At 43.8% G+C, this 17,969-nt stretch overlaps 1 protein-coding gene and 1 long non-coding RNA gene across 15 annotated transcripts in view; one reads left to right on the top strand and one right to left on the bottom strand.

The window, feature by feature from the left end:
* LOC309381016 lies at positions 1 to 5,960 on the top strand. Its single transcript, XR_014173261.1, has 2 exons — positions 1 to 853; positions 887 to 5,960. It is a non-coding gene; the product is annotated as an uncharacterized lncRNA (long non-coding RNA).
* The window catches only part of PPP1R9A (protein phosphatase 1 regulatory subunit 9A), a 151,440-nt gene continuing 138,708 nt past the window's right edge, over positions 5,238 to 17,969 (bottom strand). For 7 of the 14 annotated variants that reach the window (XM_081931224.1, XM_081931211.1, XM_081931220.1 and 4 more), the window contains 6 exons: positions 17,765 to 17,966; positions 12,634 to 12,753; positions 11,122 to 11,145; positions 9,510 to 9,692; positions 6,449 to 7,795; positions 5,238 to 6,410 (listed from right to left, as the gene is read on the bottom strand). In XM_081931224.1, coding sequence (XP_081787350.1) covers positions 7,583 to 7,795; positions 9,510 to 9,692; positions 11,122 to 11,145; positions 12,634 to 12,753; positions 17,765 to 17,966 — 742 coding nt within the window. In that variant the 3' untranslated portion in view covers positions 5,238 to 6,410; positions 6,449 to 7,582. Of the gene's footprint in view, positions 6,417 to 6,448; positions 7,796 to 9,509; positions 9,693 to 11,121; positions 11,146 to 12,633; positions 12,754 to 17,764; positions 17,967 to 17,969 lie in introns of all 14 variants that reach the window. The other 7 variants (XM_081931214.1, XM_081931212.1, XM_081931223.1 and 4 more) reach the window with 4 other exon arrangements.

A 17,969-nucleotide genomic window follows, 5' to 3' on the forward strand; every position in this document is an offset into this window, starting at 1 on the left:
TATAAGCAGATTTTAGGATAGCGAGTGTGTGGGTACTGGGATCTGCCTATGCAAACACTTTAATCCTACCTCAAACCTTCTGGTCTTGCTGGAAGGGCACTTCAGGTATTTGATGGAGCCTTGCTTTTTTACTTTCATGCTAAGCTTTTAAGTCAGCTGGGCAGGGCTGATTTCAGCCAAGCTTCCCTGAGGCACTTTTGCTTATAAAGCATGGGGGTTGTTTGGCAGACCGAAATAACATTTGTTGCCCAGCTACTTTGAAATTGGTTTAAAGTTGCCCGGTAAGTAAGTGCAATATTAAATTCTAAATTTAGAGCCAAGGCTGTTATCTTTTAGTTGGGGTGAGGGACTGTAAAGTCAGGTTTGAGTCGGTTGGTCAAGGCAGCTGAAGAATCTGGTTTTAAGGAGGCTTGTTCTCAAGAGCTTTGCGCCCTTCCTAGGTATTTATTTGGCTGAGTGCCTCAGATACAGCGCATAGAGGCACAACATTCATGCCACTGAGGAAGTCCTAAGCCTTGTGCTTTTTTCCAAACTTGTGAAAAGCTTTCCCGTTTGAAGGAAAACTATTACGCAGCTGTGGGAATTTTCAACCCCAGCAAAATGTACTTGTCAACTTCTGAGTACTCCAAAGAGTCTGAGGTGAAAGCAGAGGCCTCTTCCTCTCCATGGGTGTAATCCTGCATAAGGTTAGAGGCTCAGATGTACAATTCATTTCATAGAATTGTAGTTTGGAAGGTTGACCGTGAGGGTCAACTGGTCCAGCCCCCTCCAATGCAGAAATTATTTTGCCCAATGTGGGGTTTGAACCCACAACCCCGAGATTAAGTATATCATGCTCTACTTCCAGCTAAGGGTTAATGCTAGGAAGCCCAGGGTGCTTTCCAAGACAGAACTCACATTTCCTTTCCCCCTTTGCTGCATGCAAATTTCACCATGCTTGTGGGCCTAGCCTTCCCCAGAGCTACAGTGAGCTGGTGAGGACAAAACACAATTCCACTGAGGGGTTTCAGTATTTCATTTATTGCATTCGTTGTCTAACAACAATACTCATTGGCAATAAGTTTATATACACTAACAAATTAATCACAGTTTTTTCTTTAAAAAAAGAATCTGTAAGAATACGAAGGGCAACTGGATTTTATTTTTTTTGTTCTCATTTTTATCTTAATGCCTCCAAGTAACTAAATGTAGAGAGATGTTGTTTTTCCTGGGAAGTTAAATCTTTTGAAAAAGAAGGACAAATTAAGAAAGCACAAGCATACAAACTCAGACAGGGCATTGCAGCAGCATCTTCCATGCAGATGATTTGACACCTAGATGTACAAAACTAAAAAATGAACTAAAATACCAGGATAACATGCAATTCATACATTAACACCTCCCCAACACACAGTTCCCCCTCCCCCTCCCCTTTGACTGACAAGCCAACAATCTGTTTCAAAGCAATGGGGTCACACAGTGCACTTCTCATGGGCGGCTTTGGGCTGTCTTGTTTTAGCCAGATGCAACACTAGCGAAGCCAACAATGGTTTGTATTGCAGTTATGAACGCAAAACTCCTTACAAAAGCAAGAGCTAAAGTGACAAACTGACAAGGAAAATATTTCTGGCTGGGCAAGTGTTTCCTGGGGTCATTGCCATTTAGAGGTTTTGCTGGCATTTTAAATTGGCTTTCTTGCTCTTCTTCTGGGGTCTACTTCAGTAGTTCTGAGTTATCCTTTTCCTAGCTAGCTGTGGCCCTGTGCAGCTAGGGGTGTTTACAATAAGCTCAAGGCTCCATCAATGTCCATTTAAAGCTAACCCCAGCCTTCTGAAATAAAAGATGACTTCTTTTTGATAAACGAAGGCTCGTTCACTGAGCACCGCTGCTTCAAGCCATTTGTTTCACTGGTAGTTGTGCAAGGAAGAGTGTGGGAACTTTTCCCTGTAGGGTGTGGGAGCTCCTTCCTGCACTGTGAAGATAAAATCAGAAGTCTGAGTCAGTGGTGGAAAACCTACGGCCCTCCAGATGCCGCTTCCATCAACCCCAGTCAGTGTATCCAGTGGTCAGGGATGATGGGAGTTGTAGTTCAGTAACTGGAAGGCTTCCCCATCCATGGCCTAGATCAACAGCTGGAGACCATACTGTAACCCCATGAGAAAAGTGCTCCAGTTTCCAGGAGGGGGAGATCCAGCATCAGTGTCCACCTCATACTCTGCATCCTCTGATGTTGCCTTCACAGTGTTATGAGGATACCAAGAAAAAGGGCTATTTGAAGTGCACTAAAATAAGTGGAGAGGTGTGGTGCATCACAAACATCCAAATGAAAGAAGCAACCACTATTTGCAGAAGAACAACTTCACATTCTAAATAAGATGCATGCACCTTATACTCAAAACCTACAAAGGTCGACTTTCTTTTTCCAGTTATGAGAATGACTCTACTTGTGCCCAGGTCAATAGCGGCATAAATCGCCATTTTTCCAGTGTCAGAGGAATGCAATGAAAATAAAAGGGGAGGAGGAGAAACCATCAACCCAAAGGGACTGTGAAATATGCGAATGACTCGACAATTGCAAGTGTTGATTGGCGAAGTCACAATCCGGCTCGGCGAAAAACTACCTTTCCAATAGAATTCAAGCATACAGTTTACAAAATATCCAAAAGAAGTGATTTCTTCTTAATAGCAAATCTCTACTAAATTGATTCTGCCAAAAGAACAACATGCATAAAGACATCCAGAGAAAACACTGGGAAATAGAAGTTTTAAGAAAACGTTCTGTTTAAAATCTTGTGGTCCCTCAACTATAAAATGTTTTAATGGACAACCATTCCACTTGCTTAACATGCAAGAGGTTGGGCCCAGAGTCAAATTCTTTCCTGCCTTGTGGTGAAGAGTCATTTTCCTTGGGGTCTGCTTGACTAGCACCCTCTTGTGGGCTGTCTATATGTTTCAGGCTCCATGCCCAACTTCCGGAGCCACATATATTTGTGTGCAAAAATGGGCACACACACGAGTCTGTTTTCAAAACAGTTCACCTCTGAAAACCTTCCAGTTTTGCTGAATATCTTTCATTATTTTGATTCAATGAAAAATAAGTCCAAAATCAACTCTATACCCTCTGTTTACATACAATTTTTCTTAAATGAGTAGAAACTTCCAAACTACGCAAATGAATACAGTCTTGAGAAAAATCTTTTTCTTCTTTCCAGCATTCTTCGCAAAGAAACAAGTTTGCTGACCGGTTGTTGTTTTCTATACTTAGGAAGAGAGAAACAAAGCGACACTTTCTCCTGCTGAGGCACAGTTTAAGTACAGGTTATAAATAAGAGAAACCAAGAGGATTTATTCCTATATCAGAAAACATATTGGTCTGAATGTTAAATAAATGGCACTAATTCTAAATTACATCTGACAAAGTTCTGGAAACGGCTCTCGGTTTACGTGTCTGACTTGGTGGTCATTCGGTGTTAAGCATTCATACAAATCATGTTTCTGCAGGGGAGAGACTTTCAAGGAGCTGGGTAACATCTTGCAAGTGCAATGCAGAAAGGAATCCCAAGCATTAATTAAGAGAGAAACAAGAATGTTATCACTGAAGGCAGAGACGGAAGGGCAATCTCCCGATGCCAACAAACGATAATCACCCATCGTCACCTCTGACCCTTTTTCTATACTCAAGAAAGACCTTCTAAAACTTACATACCCTGTTTTTAAGAGCTTTCTCTCAACACATAGGTCAACAAACTGTGCAAAGTGTCATACAACTAGACACACTAGCTATGTAGCAACCCTCCATTTCTCTCTTTGGTGGGTCTTTAGTCTCACAGTCCTGTTTAACCAAATGCGAGACTAATGCAATGAAAGGAAAAGTAGTGGAAGGTCCTTTTCTCTCTTCTTAAGTGACTTAATGCCCAACCATCACAGACTTTGCACCAAGGGGGATCCTTCTGCATGTGTGCAGGCCAGCAATGCCCCAGAGGTATATATGCACACAGATATGAAGGCTCTGGTGTGCAGGAACCATGTGACAGGCGATGGCTTCACCAGCTACCTCAGGCAGGATGAAGCCCTTAGGCTACCGCATTTCCCACATATCCTGTAGGGCCTTTCCTCTTCCCAGACTGCAAGCGGGTAACCCAAACAACACAGGAGGGGGCCAGGCAGTGGTTGGGAACTCTGTGGAACATTGTTTTTGATCAGGTTCTGATCTAGTTTGGTCTGCATGAACTGAGTGGGTCCTGCCCCTGCAGACCCCCTCTCCTCCCCCCCCCCCGCACTGCCCAAACTCTCGTTCCTGCGTTGGAATCTTCAGTTTGCAGGGAACTTTGTTAAGCATCTAACTTTGCCGACTGCTAACACCACCACCCTATTGGAGAATGCATTGTGGAAGTGCTTATAACCAAAATATGTAGCAGCCTGCCTTAGTGGTTGTGAAGCCGGTGGGAAGCTGCTGAATCGTTGTGCTGTGGCTGAGCCCTGTCTAACGGAACGAGCAAGAGAAGGAACTCAGGCGGAGCCCACACTTTGGGGGCAAACACGGCTAAATGTCGGTGCAACACCCCCACCCAGCTCTGGGGTATGCTCCAGAGATCAGTGTACTTTTATTACAGGTCTGGGGGATGCTCAGGATTGGCAAAATCTGAGCTAATAACGAGGGGAGGAAGAAGCGCTCCATTCTCCAGTTCCAGTATACTGAACAGACCAAACGCTCTTGACTGTCATCTGAAGACTAAAGGCGGCTTACAGTTCCTAGGAGCACATCTCACTTTGGCTGCAAACAAGGGAAGCCCAGACAGCTGAGCATGTATTTGGTCCATGCTGGCTGCCTGTGTCTTCCGTAGGCGTGTGGCAAAGGGCAAGGTCTGCGCAGAGCATCTTCTCCTACCATTTGAAAGGCAAGGAGGGGAAGAAGCTGTGGTTGCCGCGCTGACAACTGTTGAGAAACAAGCCCCAGCAACGCTCACACCAGGACCGCTACTCCTATGACATCGGAAATACCCCTCTGATCTCATTTTAAATAAAAGATTGGAAACACTTTTAGGAACATTTCAAAAATGTTTAGGAGAGGAGCAGAAAGAGGAACAAGCAAAAACTGCCTCGTGTCCATGAGAAGGAGAACTCTGTCCCCTTGCCTGGTCTGTTCTGCTTCAGATATGCTCCCCCCTTTTGCATTTTATGCATTTCTTTCTTAACTGTAGTTCTTTAGGAGTGTCTTTTTTCTTTTACATTTTGACCACTTTCACTTTTTTTCTTAAAAAAAAAATCAGATTAAAATTCAGTGCTCGACTCCCAAATTGCCACCAAGCAATAAACGAAGAAAGAGAACAATTACAGGATATAAATCAAAAGTAGTTATCTGCGGCGATAAAACCCAATTTACACGGTCCTAAACAGCAGGGATGCAAAAAAATCAATATACAACGCAATATCGTCCCCCAGGGATCTTAGAAAAACAAAAGAGAGGATATAAATAATGTAAAGCAGAGGAATGTGCTCATAGATGTTACTAGTATATACATCCAGTTTAAATTACAAGCATGTAAACATAACTTAAAAGAGAAAATGAGCATCTAATGCATTTAACCTTAATGCATTCATAGCTAAAAATAGTACATCTCCAGTTTCTCCCAGATAATCTTTTTTATCTAAACAAAACCTTTTAACCTCTTAAAATAAACCAAAGAACACTAGTCTGAACAGATTTCCATCTGAGTTTTCTGTTGAATTTGCGTCTTGAGAAGCATTCTTTTTCAGTGCTGAAAATATGCCCTCTCTCCAGAGTCATACGGGGTGTGGTGACCGCCCCAAAGCATCACTATATCTAAAACAGTGTCCTTGACTGCAGAGATTTGTTATTCTAGCTGCAGATTTTCAGTTCAAATGTTGTATCGGGAACACGAAAAAAACTGCACTGGGCTTGTGGGGATGCAGAAAGCCATCAGAGAGATGAGCCACATGCAGCGACGCATGTACAAAAGGGGGGGGGAGGAGAGACTATCATGGCTGAAACGACAATGTGACCTCCTGTACTGGATGGAACTTGCTAGCAGCACTCCAGTGAGAAGCCCAGGTAGGCTTTAAAGTAAATCTGGCTGCTAAAATGTATAAATGATTAACAGAATCCTTTTAATCGCATTCATCATTTGAGCCCAATTTTCTGCCTGTTGAATCTTAGTCCCTAGTTCTGCGAAAGGCAGCACCAAGAGCTAACCAAAAATGAATTAACCACAGAACAGGTGGCTGGAATCAGATCCTCTGCACTTGTGCAATGCCCCAAAAGGGAAATGAGGCTATTGTCCAACGTTTACTGAAAAGTCTCATTTACTGGGATTCCTTTTCGCTTTCTACTCCACTGATTCTACTAACGGGACAGTATTTAATTCTGAAACTCACATTGTCTTAATTGGCATCTCTCTCTCTCTCTCTCTCTCTCTCTCTCTCTCTCTCTCTCTCTCTCGTTAAGTACACATTTTAGCCTTAAGTAGGGTTCATTCTGCAACTCAATTTCAGCTGGTCAAATCCCAGGTCTGCAACCAGCCAGTCTCATACTCGCTCCCATCCACCCCTTGCCCCTCACCACGCTCTGTGCTGAAAATGGGTGGGGCGTATTCCTTAGAAAAGAAGCAAGAGTTTTCCGTCCACTATCAGTTGGAAAAAGGAATCTCATGCTACAGGAGAGAGTAGCTAGGGACACCCCCTCCCTTGACCCCGAGGAAAACAAAGGGAAAACTGTATTCTAAAGTTCTAGCACAAGCCCCAACCTAGTATTAGAAACCTAGCCTCACCCACATGCTAAGAGGGTAAATGTTACTCTCTGCTCTTGTATTAGCAAGTTAAGGCCCTGCTTCCTTCTTGAGCTAAACTGCTGTGTAGTTCACATGGGAAAGGGGGGAAATAAAATAAAGGATTGCCTCCCTCTCTGATGAGACAGACTCTGCTGCCTGTCATCTCCACTGTGTTGTTTCAAGTCTTGAAACCATGGCTGCAGAGATGAAGCCAGCATCACCTCTGAGCATCACTGCAAACAGAGCCCCGCTTCAGAGAATTGGAGGGCTGAGGTGTCAAAGCGGGGCGGCTGTTCCCGTGAAAACAAACGATAACCCGATACGCAGCCGATTCCAGTTTGCTCCCTTTCACAGGTCCAGTGAAAGCTTCTCAAGCGTTGCCCGTTTCTGGAGGCAATCTTCAGGTTTACAGTACAGCAAGCTGCGTCCTACCGTGTCCTATGCTGATTTGCGGAAGGGGCCAGACACAACCAGCCCAATGCAAAGGATGGAGTGGGGATGGGGAAAGGGAAAGGCTCTGGAGGCTGGCCCAGACTTGGTTGGCCAGCCCGCTTATGAGAAAATGCAAAGTGCAGTCAGGGCTTGCGGCCGGCCGAGTAGGCCAAAAGTACCAGCGTGTCCACCAACTGCAGGAAAGTGTAGCTACACAGTGTTCATTTCCCCTATTTATTCTAGTTAAAGCCTCAGATATGAGTACAGAGCTCTGTGTAATGAAGACAAGGAGGTAGGGAAGGAAAACAAGACTCGCTTTTTGAGTTGCTTCCCTGAAAGCCTCTTCCCCGGTTCCTAATAGAATAATCATCAACTCTTATTCATCACTGCTCATTAGCTCCCTCTGTTGGATCTGGTGAGCGCTTCTCCGGCTTTCGGGGCTTCCTCTGAAGCTGCTCTTTTTCTTTCTTCCTAAGTTTTTCCCTTTGCTTCTCCATCTTCTCTTGAGCTTTGCGAGCTTTCTCTATAGACACTCTCATTTCTTTAATTTTCTTTTTAATGACAGCTCTGTCTTGGGAAGATGTCATGCCAAGGGCCTAAGAGCAAGGAAAGAAAGAGAGCAACAATTTAATTTGTAGCACCTTCTAAACATTTAAGTTGGGTGGAGAATAACCCAGTGTTCTTTCACAGCTTGACACCCTCATTCGACAAAAAGAGGGATAGCCAACTCACACCAGTGTCTTCTGCCTTTCGTACAAAAAAGGACTAGTGCAATGTTTGCATGCAAGCTTCCTCAGTCCACAGTATTAATGCAACGGTATCCATAAATGCAGCCCCAATTGCCTTTGCTTATAGCCTTGCATATCCTGAACTGAGCACCAGTCCCTATACAAAACCTCCCAGTCATTACTCATCAGCAACACTGGTTTAAATTAGTCCTGCATGTGTGAGCTGCTCTCACCTAATGAGTACGGGCCATGAAAGGTGCATTTTGAACGCTTGCTTTTCCCACTGGGACTGTGCTGCTCTAGAGTGACAGCCTGCCAAGTGAGGGTTCCAGGTGCCTAAAAGCCAGATGTTGCCAGAAGTGATCCCTTAGGCTGATCACTGCTATTCCAAAAATACTAGCAAGATCAGCATGAGGGGGAATAACAACTACAACATCTCCCTGGCAAATAGCTGCTGCAAAGCCCAGCAAGAACGTGTTTAATGAGCTACTTCTTGATTTGCTTCCAGGTATGGTTCCAGTTGTAGTGGGTAAGCTGACATCTACAAGAGCCTTTTGATGCTGCTGCATGGGGAGCGAATGAATGTGTGTATATGTATGCACACATATCTATACCTTCAGGGGTGGCCACAGACTTAAGAAAGCCCTAGCCAAAATAGGTTAGGACCCTCTTTTACGTTGATGCGTCCCCCTGAGCTTGCCTGAGAGTGGCGTTGATGGCAGCATTCCAAGGGTTAGCTGGGAGCCATCGTTTTTCATTTCCCACAGTGCCTTGGGGTGCCTGACTACAGGGCATTGTGGGAAACTAAAGATGAGGCTCACAGATTCAACTGCCCAATGTGAAGGGCCCAGGGCAAGTGTTGGCACTGGTGAGCCCTGCTGGGCCCCAGAAGCTGCATTCTGGGTCTGCCTATTTATTTTTATGGAAAATAGAACTCACCGTGTGTGTGTGTGTGTGTGTGTGTGTGTGTGTGTGTGTGTGTGTGTGTGTATTACACAGTAACAATAATACATACAATACAACTGCATTTTCTAGATTCAAAGTGACCCGTGACTATCTCCCTGGTAATTTCCCTACATTAATGATACAAAATTAACACTGCAAGCAGAGGCAGTTACCTATTCAGCATGGCACAAAGTGAAATGTGATAGAACTAAAGTCTCTAATAATTTGGCCAAAGGTGCAATTACCCCTGGCCGCGTAGGCCATTTTGTTTGTGCTCTAGCACTGTCCTTTTTCAAGTTAAAAAAGAAAGAAAGAACACTTTTGCTATATAGAATTAAGCTTGGTATATTGAAAACTGCCCATTAACTTTTAACACCGAGTACTGTGCATCCAGGGCTTTATTTTCAGAGATAATGATGTATTCAGGGTTCCAACTGTTATTATATCAGCAGCATAATCAAAATCTCCAGCAACTTGCACCGCTTCCATTATTTGCTACTTGCTAGTGTGGGCTTTGTTAGTAGTAAGAATATTTTTATTTTATTTTTTGGCATCCAAGACAAATATTTCCCACTAACAGACCCCTTGGGCACAAACAGAATTCTGAATCTTGTTTGCCACAGTGAGAGGCAATTACCTTAAGCTTACTGCCATCCAGCTGAACGAGACGCTCTCCGTTTATATTTTGGGCAGTGAACTCAGGGACATACTGTTCTAGATTCAGGCTCATTAGCCAGTTGGTAACCTGTTGCACGCTCCATTCCTGAAAGGCGCGATTTGGGGATTGGCTGTGCTTGGGAGACTGTCCATCATCAAGGATCTGTAACAAGCATATTTCAAAGATCAGGTGTGTGAGGGTGGCATCATCGTTTCATGAGAGAGGCATCATAGTGGCACACTTTCTGATGGTACTCAAATACCTGATGTGCCTATCGATATGCAAGACCACCAAAACTGGCTTGTTGGGAGTCCACATACTTCAAAAAGCCCATCTAGTGCGACAGATACGAAGTATTAAAAATGAAGTGGGGCTGTGGAAATACATGGGGTTGTCTGACAAAGTGAGTGGGTTCTCCTGGCCTATGTTTCAATGACGTCACACTGTCTGGAGAGCACTGGTACTGAGAACTGAAGGACTAACTATTGTTTTACTTTCATCTCAAAGTTGATACGTGCTGATTTAAGACAAGTAAATTTGGCAGGGCAAAGATTTCATTTGAATGTGGCCTTCTCATGGTGGGAGATGGTATTTACCATATCAGGGAGCTCATCCAGAAGTGGCACATGTCAACTGTTGCCATGAGAGGGCACGTTTCAATAAAACACCACACTGCACAAGTCAGTAGCACCGGTCAGTCATGGGAGTTCCTCTGTTGGACTGCACACATCTGAGAATGGCAGCTTCCCTTCAGATGACACAGTGACCAGGGAACCATGCAAATATGAAGTGCAAAACAAGAACAATTATGCCAAAGACTCATTTAGTTTAGCATCCAGTTTCCCCCTGTGGCTGACATGGTGCCACTGGGAAGTCCAAAAGCAGGGCATGAGGGTAATATTCATCACCCAATGTATTCCATGGCAAACTGCCTTTGAACCTGAAGGTGGCATACAGCTGTCATTGCTTGTAGCCACAGATAAGACTCTACCCTCCACAACTTTGCATAAACCAACGTGCTGTAGAGGTTAGAGTGTTGGACTGCAACCTGGGAGACCAGGGTTCAAATCCTGACTCAGTCATGACGCTCACTGGGCCAGTCACCGTCTCTCAGCCTAACCTACCTCACAGGGTTGCTGTGAGTATAAAAATGGGGAGGGAGAGAACTATGTGTGCCAGCTTGAGTTTCCTGAAGGAAAGGTGGAATATAAAGGTAAAATCCTCTTCCTCCCTCTAGTGGCCATCACTCCTCCATCTCATGGCAGCCAATTCCACGCATTAATTTTAGGTTGTGCGAAAAAGCAATTTCCTGTCGTCTGGTCCATACTTACTGCCAATCCGGACATGAAAATCAGGCCTTCATGTCCCAGGATCTAACTGTGCCTTTTAAAAATCCCCGACACAATAGAGTGAGTTTTCAAAGTATTAGCATTGTGGTGGGAGGGTTTGAGGGTGAGGGAAGAGAGGCAGGCATGCACTTCGTTCCCGTAATCTGCTACACAAAAGCAAATGTGCCGATGGGAAAGAAAAGAAATGGCTATATACCTCTTAGTACAACCCTCTGCAAAAAATATCTCATTATTATTCTCACCTCATCATCAATCATATCCAAGCTCTGAGTCAGCAATAAAGAAAATGGAAAAGAACACATTATGATATACAGAACGTGTACAACTGTTCAAATAAATAGGGGATCACTGGGAACCGGCTGAGGACAACAATGTGGCAACAATCCCTATTTAACAGAAATATGTCTTTTTCTAAGATATAATTGAGCTAGTATTAGTTACCCATGCATTCAAATAAGCAGGATTTGCCTGAACATTTGTTTAGCATAGGAGGGAGATGCCATGATGGTTCTAGTGGCTGAAATCTTCAACTGACCTATAGTTATATACCTTTGCTGAGATCAACAGATCTGGAATTTCCCCCAACCCGTGAGTTAATAGGGCAAGAAGTTACAAGTTACCATCCGAGGTCAGTGCTATTTAACCTTGGAGGTCTCGATTGCACCTGGCTATAACTCCTAACCTGAACCATCCTTGGGAGTAGGAAGCCACCCATAGGTTAGCCCAATAGCCATATGATATGGGCTTGCTTCGCAAGACGAAACGAGTTCTTGCGAGTTTGTTTCCTTTTTCTTAAAGCCGCTAAGCTGCTAATAGCCGCTAAGCCGCTAATAGCCGTGCTTTGCAAGATGAAAAAAAACCGCAAGATGAAGAGACTCGCGGAACGGATTAATTTCGTCTTGCGAGGCACCACTGTAGATCCACTGAAATTAATGGACCCAAATTAGCCATGCTTTTTTAAAAAAAATCCAATGGATCTTGCATTTCATACAACCCTATGTGATTACATATATGTAGTTGCAATTTTATATAGTTGGCTGGATTTCTGCCTTATTAATATATTATTATTATTATTAGTAGTAGTAGTAGTAGTAGTAGTAGTAGTAGTACCCCACCCATGTGACTAGGTTGCCTCAGCCACTCTGGGTGGCTTCCAACAGATATAAAAACATAAGAAAATATCAGTCTTTAAAAACATCCCTATACAGGGCTGCCTTCAGTAGCATAGTTATGACATCTGATGGGAGGGCATTCCACAGGGTAGGCACACTGCTGAGAAGGCCCTCTGCCTTGTTCCCTGTAGCTTCACTTCTTGCAGTGAGGGAACTACCAGAAGGCCCTTGCAGCTGGACCTCAGTGATGGCTGAATGATGGGGGTGGAGACGCTCCTTCAGGTATACAGGGTCAAGGCTGTTTGGGGCTTTAAAGGGCAGCACCAACACTATGTATTGTGCCTTGAATTTATGTACAGGGCTTTGATTTTATAGGATATATGATGTCCTAAGCACTTTTCACATTTAGTCTTTGACTCAAAATGCATTAGGCCGTAACAAACGGCATTGTTTCCTGTACATTTCTGAAGAGTGCACTGAACTTTTTGTTCCAAGTCCACCAACAGACACATCCTGTGGAGTTTCTGATTGTGAGCTGCAGTCATAAAAAATATTTTCCCCGCAAAGTTAAATTCAGCCAAGAGCTGTTAGCCTATTAACTAATCCACAGGGAGCACAGGAGTTATTTCCTACTACGGATACCTCATCAGATGACAGTGCTATGGAGTGTGAAAATCCTGGGGTTTTCGGTTCTGTCCCTAAGCCGCTCAGATCAGCTGAACTGGTGCTGCTGGGACTGAAGTCGTCATTGAAAGCGAAATTCTGTAAGGAGACAAAGAAGAAAACCAAACCCATCAGTCAAATGGCGGCGAATAGGCCTAAATGTCCAAATGAACTGGCTTCACCCTGCTGAGCAGGCACAGCTCAGGAATGATTGTGATAATTCACATACCGCAGAGTAGGAAAGCAAACTCAAAGTGTTCCTCTTTACAATGTCTTGGAAAATGAAATGTATTGTCATTATCTGCAAGTGAGGAAGACAAAGCTTTCTGCACACCTGGCTTACAGTTGTAGATAATGCTGAGCTGAAAGCTCTTGACGGAGAACAGTTGTTGACTAGAATTTGGGTTTGTGTGTGCATGAAAATGGGCTGCCAAAAGATTGATTTCTTAGCGCACGGGGGGGGGGGAGTGGATGATTATTTTTTAAAGGGGGTTGCTGGAAGCAGGCTAGCCCACCAGGAGTAGCAGGGAGAATTCTCTCTTTTTAATGTAAATGATTGCAAGGGAGTGCTATTGCTGCCTGCCATCTCCACCCCCAACACCTTAGTTGTGCCATTCCAGGGCATTCCTGGGGAATAAAATAGCTGCAACTGAAAAATGATGTCTACCAGTGGGGACTGCAATTTCGCCCTGAGAATAAATGAAACGGAATGAGGTGTAAGATGGGTTTGGAATAATAATCTGGCCCAGCAGAAACGCAGGATTCACTGAAGCATCCCTAGGCCTGGTAATGCTAATCCTCAGAAATGCCTAATCTCCATGATATACAGAATTTTTCCATTAGGATAGGCTGTTATTTGACCACAACATACAATTAACTTTTTGTAAGGGGTGTGTGTGTCCCTAACCAGAAAGGAAGTCCCCCCCCCCAACCTTGCGATCAGCATCAAAGAGATTCATGGAGTCATTGCTCATTTCCTTCTGATGGTAACTTTGTATATTATCAAACAATTTAATCTGTTCCCCATGTTTTGTGCGACAACCGCACTGATTATCTGAAAGATAGGCATAGCTGAACAATCAAAATGAACACAAAACAGACATTTTGCCCCTTATCAATGCAATGAACAACACATCACATTTTATAGCAAAGACGAGTAACGAGGAGCGATTCCCAACAGAGCACTTTGTGATATGTACGTTTGGTAAAATTCATCCAAATTGCCATTAGAGGAATCCTGCAATGGCACACGCCAGGCTAAAAACAACAGCAACAATGCAGTTAAAACTAGCAAACAGAGAGACAGACAGATAAACCCCCAAAATCAAGATACTCATGAAGCTTTTGAGGTTTATTAAAAACAAACAAGCCACATACTCTTAAAAACCAGCAATGGGCTATGTCAACCATACATAAACCCAAATCTGTTTTGAAGGTGAAACTTAAAGGGGGAACTGAAACAGAAAAGCATTCATATATTAAACTTAGCTTTTGGCTGTAGCATAATCCAAAAACGTAAAGAATAATATTTCTGGCTAAAATGCAAATGAGAATTTTAGGCATTAGTTTACATCAGTAAGTGCTGCATATTATGGCAAGTTTCTTTATTTTGTGATGTTTGTAAAACACGAAGAACACTGAGTCACAACACTTTTGTTTTTCCAGGAGGCTCCTTTGAAGACAACCTCCTGTGCATGCCCTGAAATTTAGTTGTTCATTTCGTAGCCCTGGAAGCCTCCAATGTCAGGCTTTGGGCTGAACTAGAGACGATGAAGATCTCCCAACACTTTTTCATTAGTCAAATAATGCAGCCGTGCAGAATGGGAGGGGCGGCAGCCTATTTGCTCACATAATCGTGGCTGTGGTGCTCAACTGATTTTCCCTGAACAGCTTTCCTGATCCAAAATCTCTCCCCCTGCCCCCTTTCTATCGCACACACTGTTTTCAGACCTACAAAGGAGTGGGATGGTGGAAGGTTCAGATGCTGTGCCTGCTCTCGCCACTGCCTTACATCACCCCAGGTGTGTTTTCTGAGCGTGACAGGCACATCTGTTGGACTTGCTGGCCTAGCAACAGCTCCTAGGGAAGAGATTTACATGAAATATGGCTTGGGTGACTAAGCACTCTGACTCTATTATTTCCCATGAAAACTGGCAATTTTGCCAGCTGCTGAATTTGAGTAAAAGTGTGGGTGGGAACGGACGGGGTTAGATGATAAGATCAAACGTAGTCTGACCTTAACAGTAATTAATTCCTTTCCTAAATATCTCTGTCACTGCCACTGCTCTTGAACCATTTGTCCAACGTTTGTCTTTCTCCATGGAGACTTTTAAGAATGGAGAGGTTTTGTGCTGGGAAGGAGCTGTCCTCTTGACACTGGCATGGCTGCTGCTTACCTGGATGGGGCTGAGGTGGTGGGTGCATGTGGATGCACTGGCGGTAGTGTCAGATGGATGGTCTCACTTTCATTAGCCTTATCCCCACCCCAGTCCAATCTAGGTAAGCAACAACTATGCTGGTGTCAGGAGCAGGTGTGCCGGGTATAGGGGGCAGAGGGGGCACCAGCTCCCCCCATATTTTTGGGCAGGGGGCCGTCACCTGCTGCCAGGCACCCTCTGTGTGCCCCAGCTCCGGCCTGGCAGCCCAGGAGCCAGGCGGCAGCAAAGATTGCCCTCTGCACGTCCTGCTCCCTCCCGGCACATGCCGGACAGTGTCACATGACGCGTCACTTGGCTGCACACCCTCAATGTGGGGGATAAGTCGGCGCCCCTGGTCAGGAGGGTGGCTATGACCCACTGCACAGACCACGACCAGTTGCGGGGGCTTGTCTACAGTGCTGCTTTACGCAGGTCTGGTGAACACAGCTGTAGCTTCAGAAACGCAAGGACTTGCTATGTAACCACCTACTTGACAGCTAGTGAGTTAAAAGCAAAGGCTGGCACCATGATAGTTCAATGAGGATCTCTTCTCGGTTTTCAAGCATAACTTTTGTCAAGAAACACTGAAACAGGAAGCAAGGAAAAGGCAAGAGCAGACAGAAAGCACAAGGCAATGCACAGTAAATATGGTGTCTGAGCAGGATTTTATCTTTTCTGCAGGGCTTCCGCTTCTTTAAAGCCACACAGTAGAAGTAGGGATGCTGACCATGCTTTTGATTTAAGCACTGAGCAGCAGCAAACATGTAATTTAACCAGTTTCAATTGAAAAGGGCTGTATGGTGTATAACAGAGAAGTGTGTCACCGTGTAAAACGTGATGCCCTGAATTGTTGAAACCAAGATCTGAAAATGCTTTTCACAAAGAGATGAAAACAGCCAAATTACAGAACTAAGCTTTCCCCCCTTTTGCTTTGTAAAAGATGGTAACTTCATTTACCTGCTATTTATACATATTTGCCTTTTTAAAATGCATTTAAATGCTGCTTTATTCAAATTAGGTTCTTTTTGCATTCATCCCCACTGGACACAGATGACCAAATATGCAATGGTTTTGCTATGGTTCTGAACTCCTTGGTTGCAATTACAACTTGACAGTTCTGTCTGGCTGCTCCCATAAAAGTTCAGTTCATACACACAAAAGTCCAGTTCACACATTCTACAAAGGACAGAAGCAGTGTGCAGGAAAGAACAGTAAAAGACCTGTGAAACCTGGCCTATGCAGACCTTATTAATATGAATGGAAGATGTGTAATATGGTTTTGTTTCACTGGAGAACATAGGAAGCTGCCTTATATTGAGCAGAACCCAGCTCAGTATTGCTCACACTGACCGGCAGACAACATCTTGCAGTGGAGACAGTCTCAGCTTGGCTACACACCAACCAAGGCGTGTTTTCAGAGCACAACAATCACACAAACTATCTGAATTTCATTTTCACCCTCATATTGGTCAAAAGGATTCTCAAGGAATGCTGCAGAGATGAAAACGACTAATATGTGGAGCATGTAACACTGCCGTACAAAATATTATTTGCAAGCTACCATGCTAATAGCAACATGCAAGCACGTTAAAAAGAAAAAAGGACCAACATTCATTTTAAGCAATTCATTTTTTCTTAGTTCAGAAGAACTTCAAAATGGAATTAAACGTAATACCCAAGATGCTTGACAGGAACATCTTGTCTGGTGAAAGGAGCAGGAATGACAGAGAAATGAAGAGATGGAACAGCGACATTTTGTTTAAAATGTGCCAGTGGGATGTGTTAAAGCTGACCCTACAATCAATGCGGTAGTCAAAGCAACATATTTCAGTGTGGCTCAAAATACTTACTTGCACTTTAGGTGAGAACTTGCAAAAATAAAACAAAATAAAAATTGCAGGATTTTTTTTTTAAGCAAAAGGGATGTTGGAGCAATGAGGCCATGCCAATCAACGGTTTCTGGATATTACAGGAGGAGAGGGTTCTTTGCACAAGCTTAATTTGTGCTTAATTTCTGCAAGATTGCAGCATTATGTGCCTTCAAACCATGATCTGGAACATGGAAGTCTCTCTCTTTCCTTTTTGTTTTCATTTAGAATAGTTTTTTTTTTAATTATTGTATTGTATTATGAAAAAGCTTCAATATAATTTTATGGAACAAAAGCTTTGGGAAAGAAGAGGGTATCCCCTACAATTTGGGTTTGCAAATCCATTGACTGGCTTTTAACAGGGCAGTGGGTCCTCCTGTTCCCTCTTGCCCCCCTTAGCAACTTCAAACATTACATGTTGCACATTCCCTCTTTCCTTTCTTTCATGCTTACGGTTCCCATGGGTTCATTTTCATCCAAGAAGGCCAAAGAGCTGCGGCTGTTACCTGCCATGGTTCCCACCCCCCTACACATCTACAAATTAAGCAAGTTCATTAAAAAGTCCGAACAAAGACTGTCCAGCTATATATACTGGCATCAAGCCCACATTGAACTTGGCAGTCTGACACTAGCATATAAATTACTCTGATAACATTCATTGAAGAGACACAGAAGACAACCTGGAACGCTCATATCACATTTTTGCTGAACAATGAACACGCTGCTTGCAGTTACTATAACGCAGATCCTTTGCGTTAAGCCAGCAATAGCAACCTCGCTTAAGCCACTCCATGCACTGGGGAGGAGGTACTTTGCATTTTCTACCTTGGACCCCTTTTTAGCTGGACTTAGATTTTCAGAGGAAGGATCAGTTGAGCTGGTAGGTGAAGGCAGATTGCTGGAAGAATTGGATCTCCTGCTGCTCTCTCCATAGCATGCAAATGGAATGGGACTATGTGGGAGAGAGGAGGACCGCTTGATTAAAGACACTCTACTTGCTGAGCACTCCAGCAGCTCCTTAGTTGTCCTG

Source organism: Podarcis melisellensis (genome assembly GCF_964234715.1).
Source record: "Podarcis melisellensis genome assembly, chromosome: 12".
In the NCBI taxonomy this organism is placed as follows: domain Eukaryota; kingdom Metazoa; phylum Chordata; class Lepidosauria; order Squamata; family Lacertidae; genus Podarcis; species Podarcis melisellensis.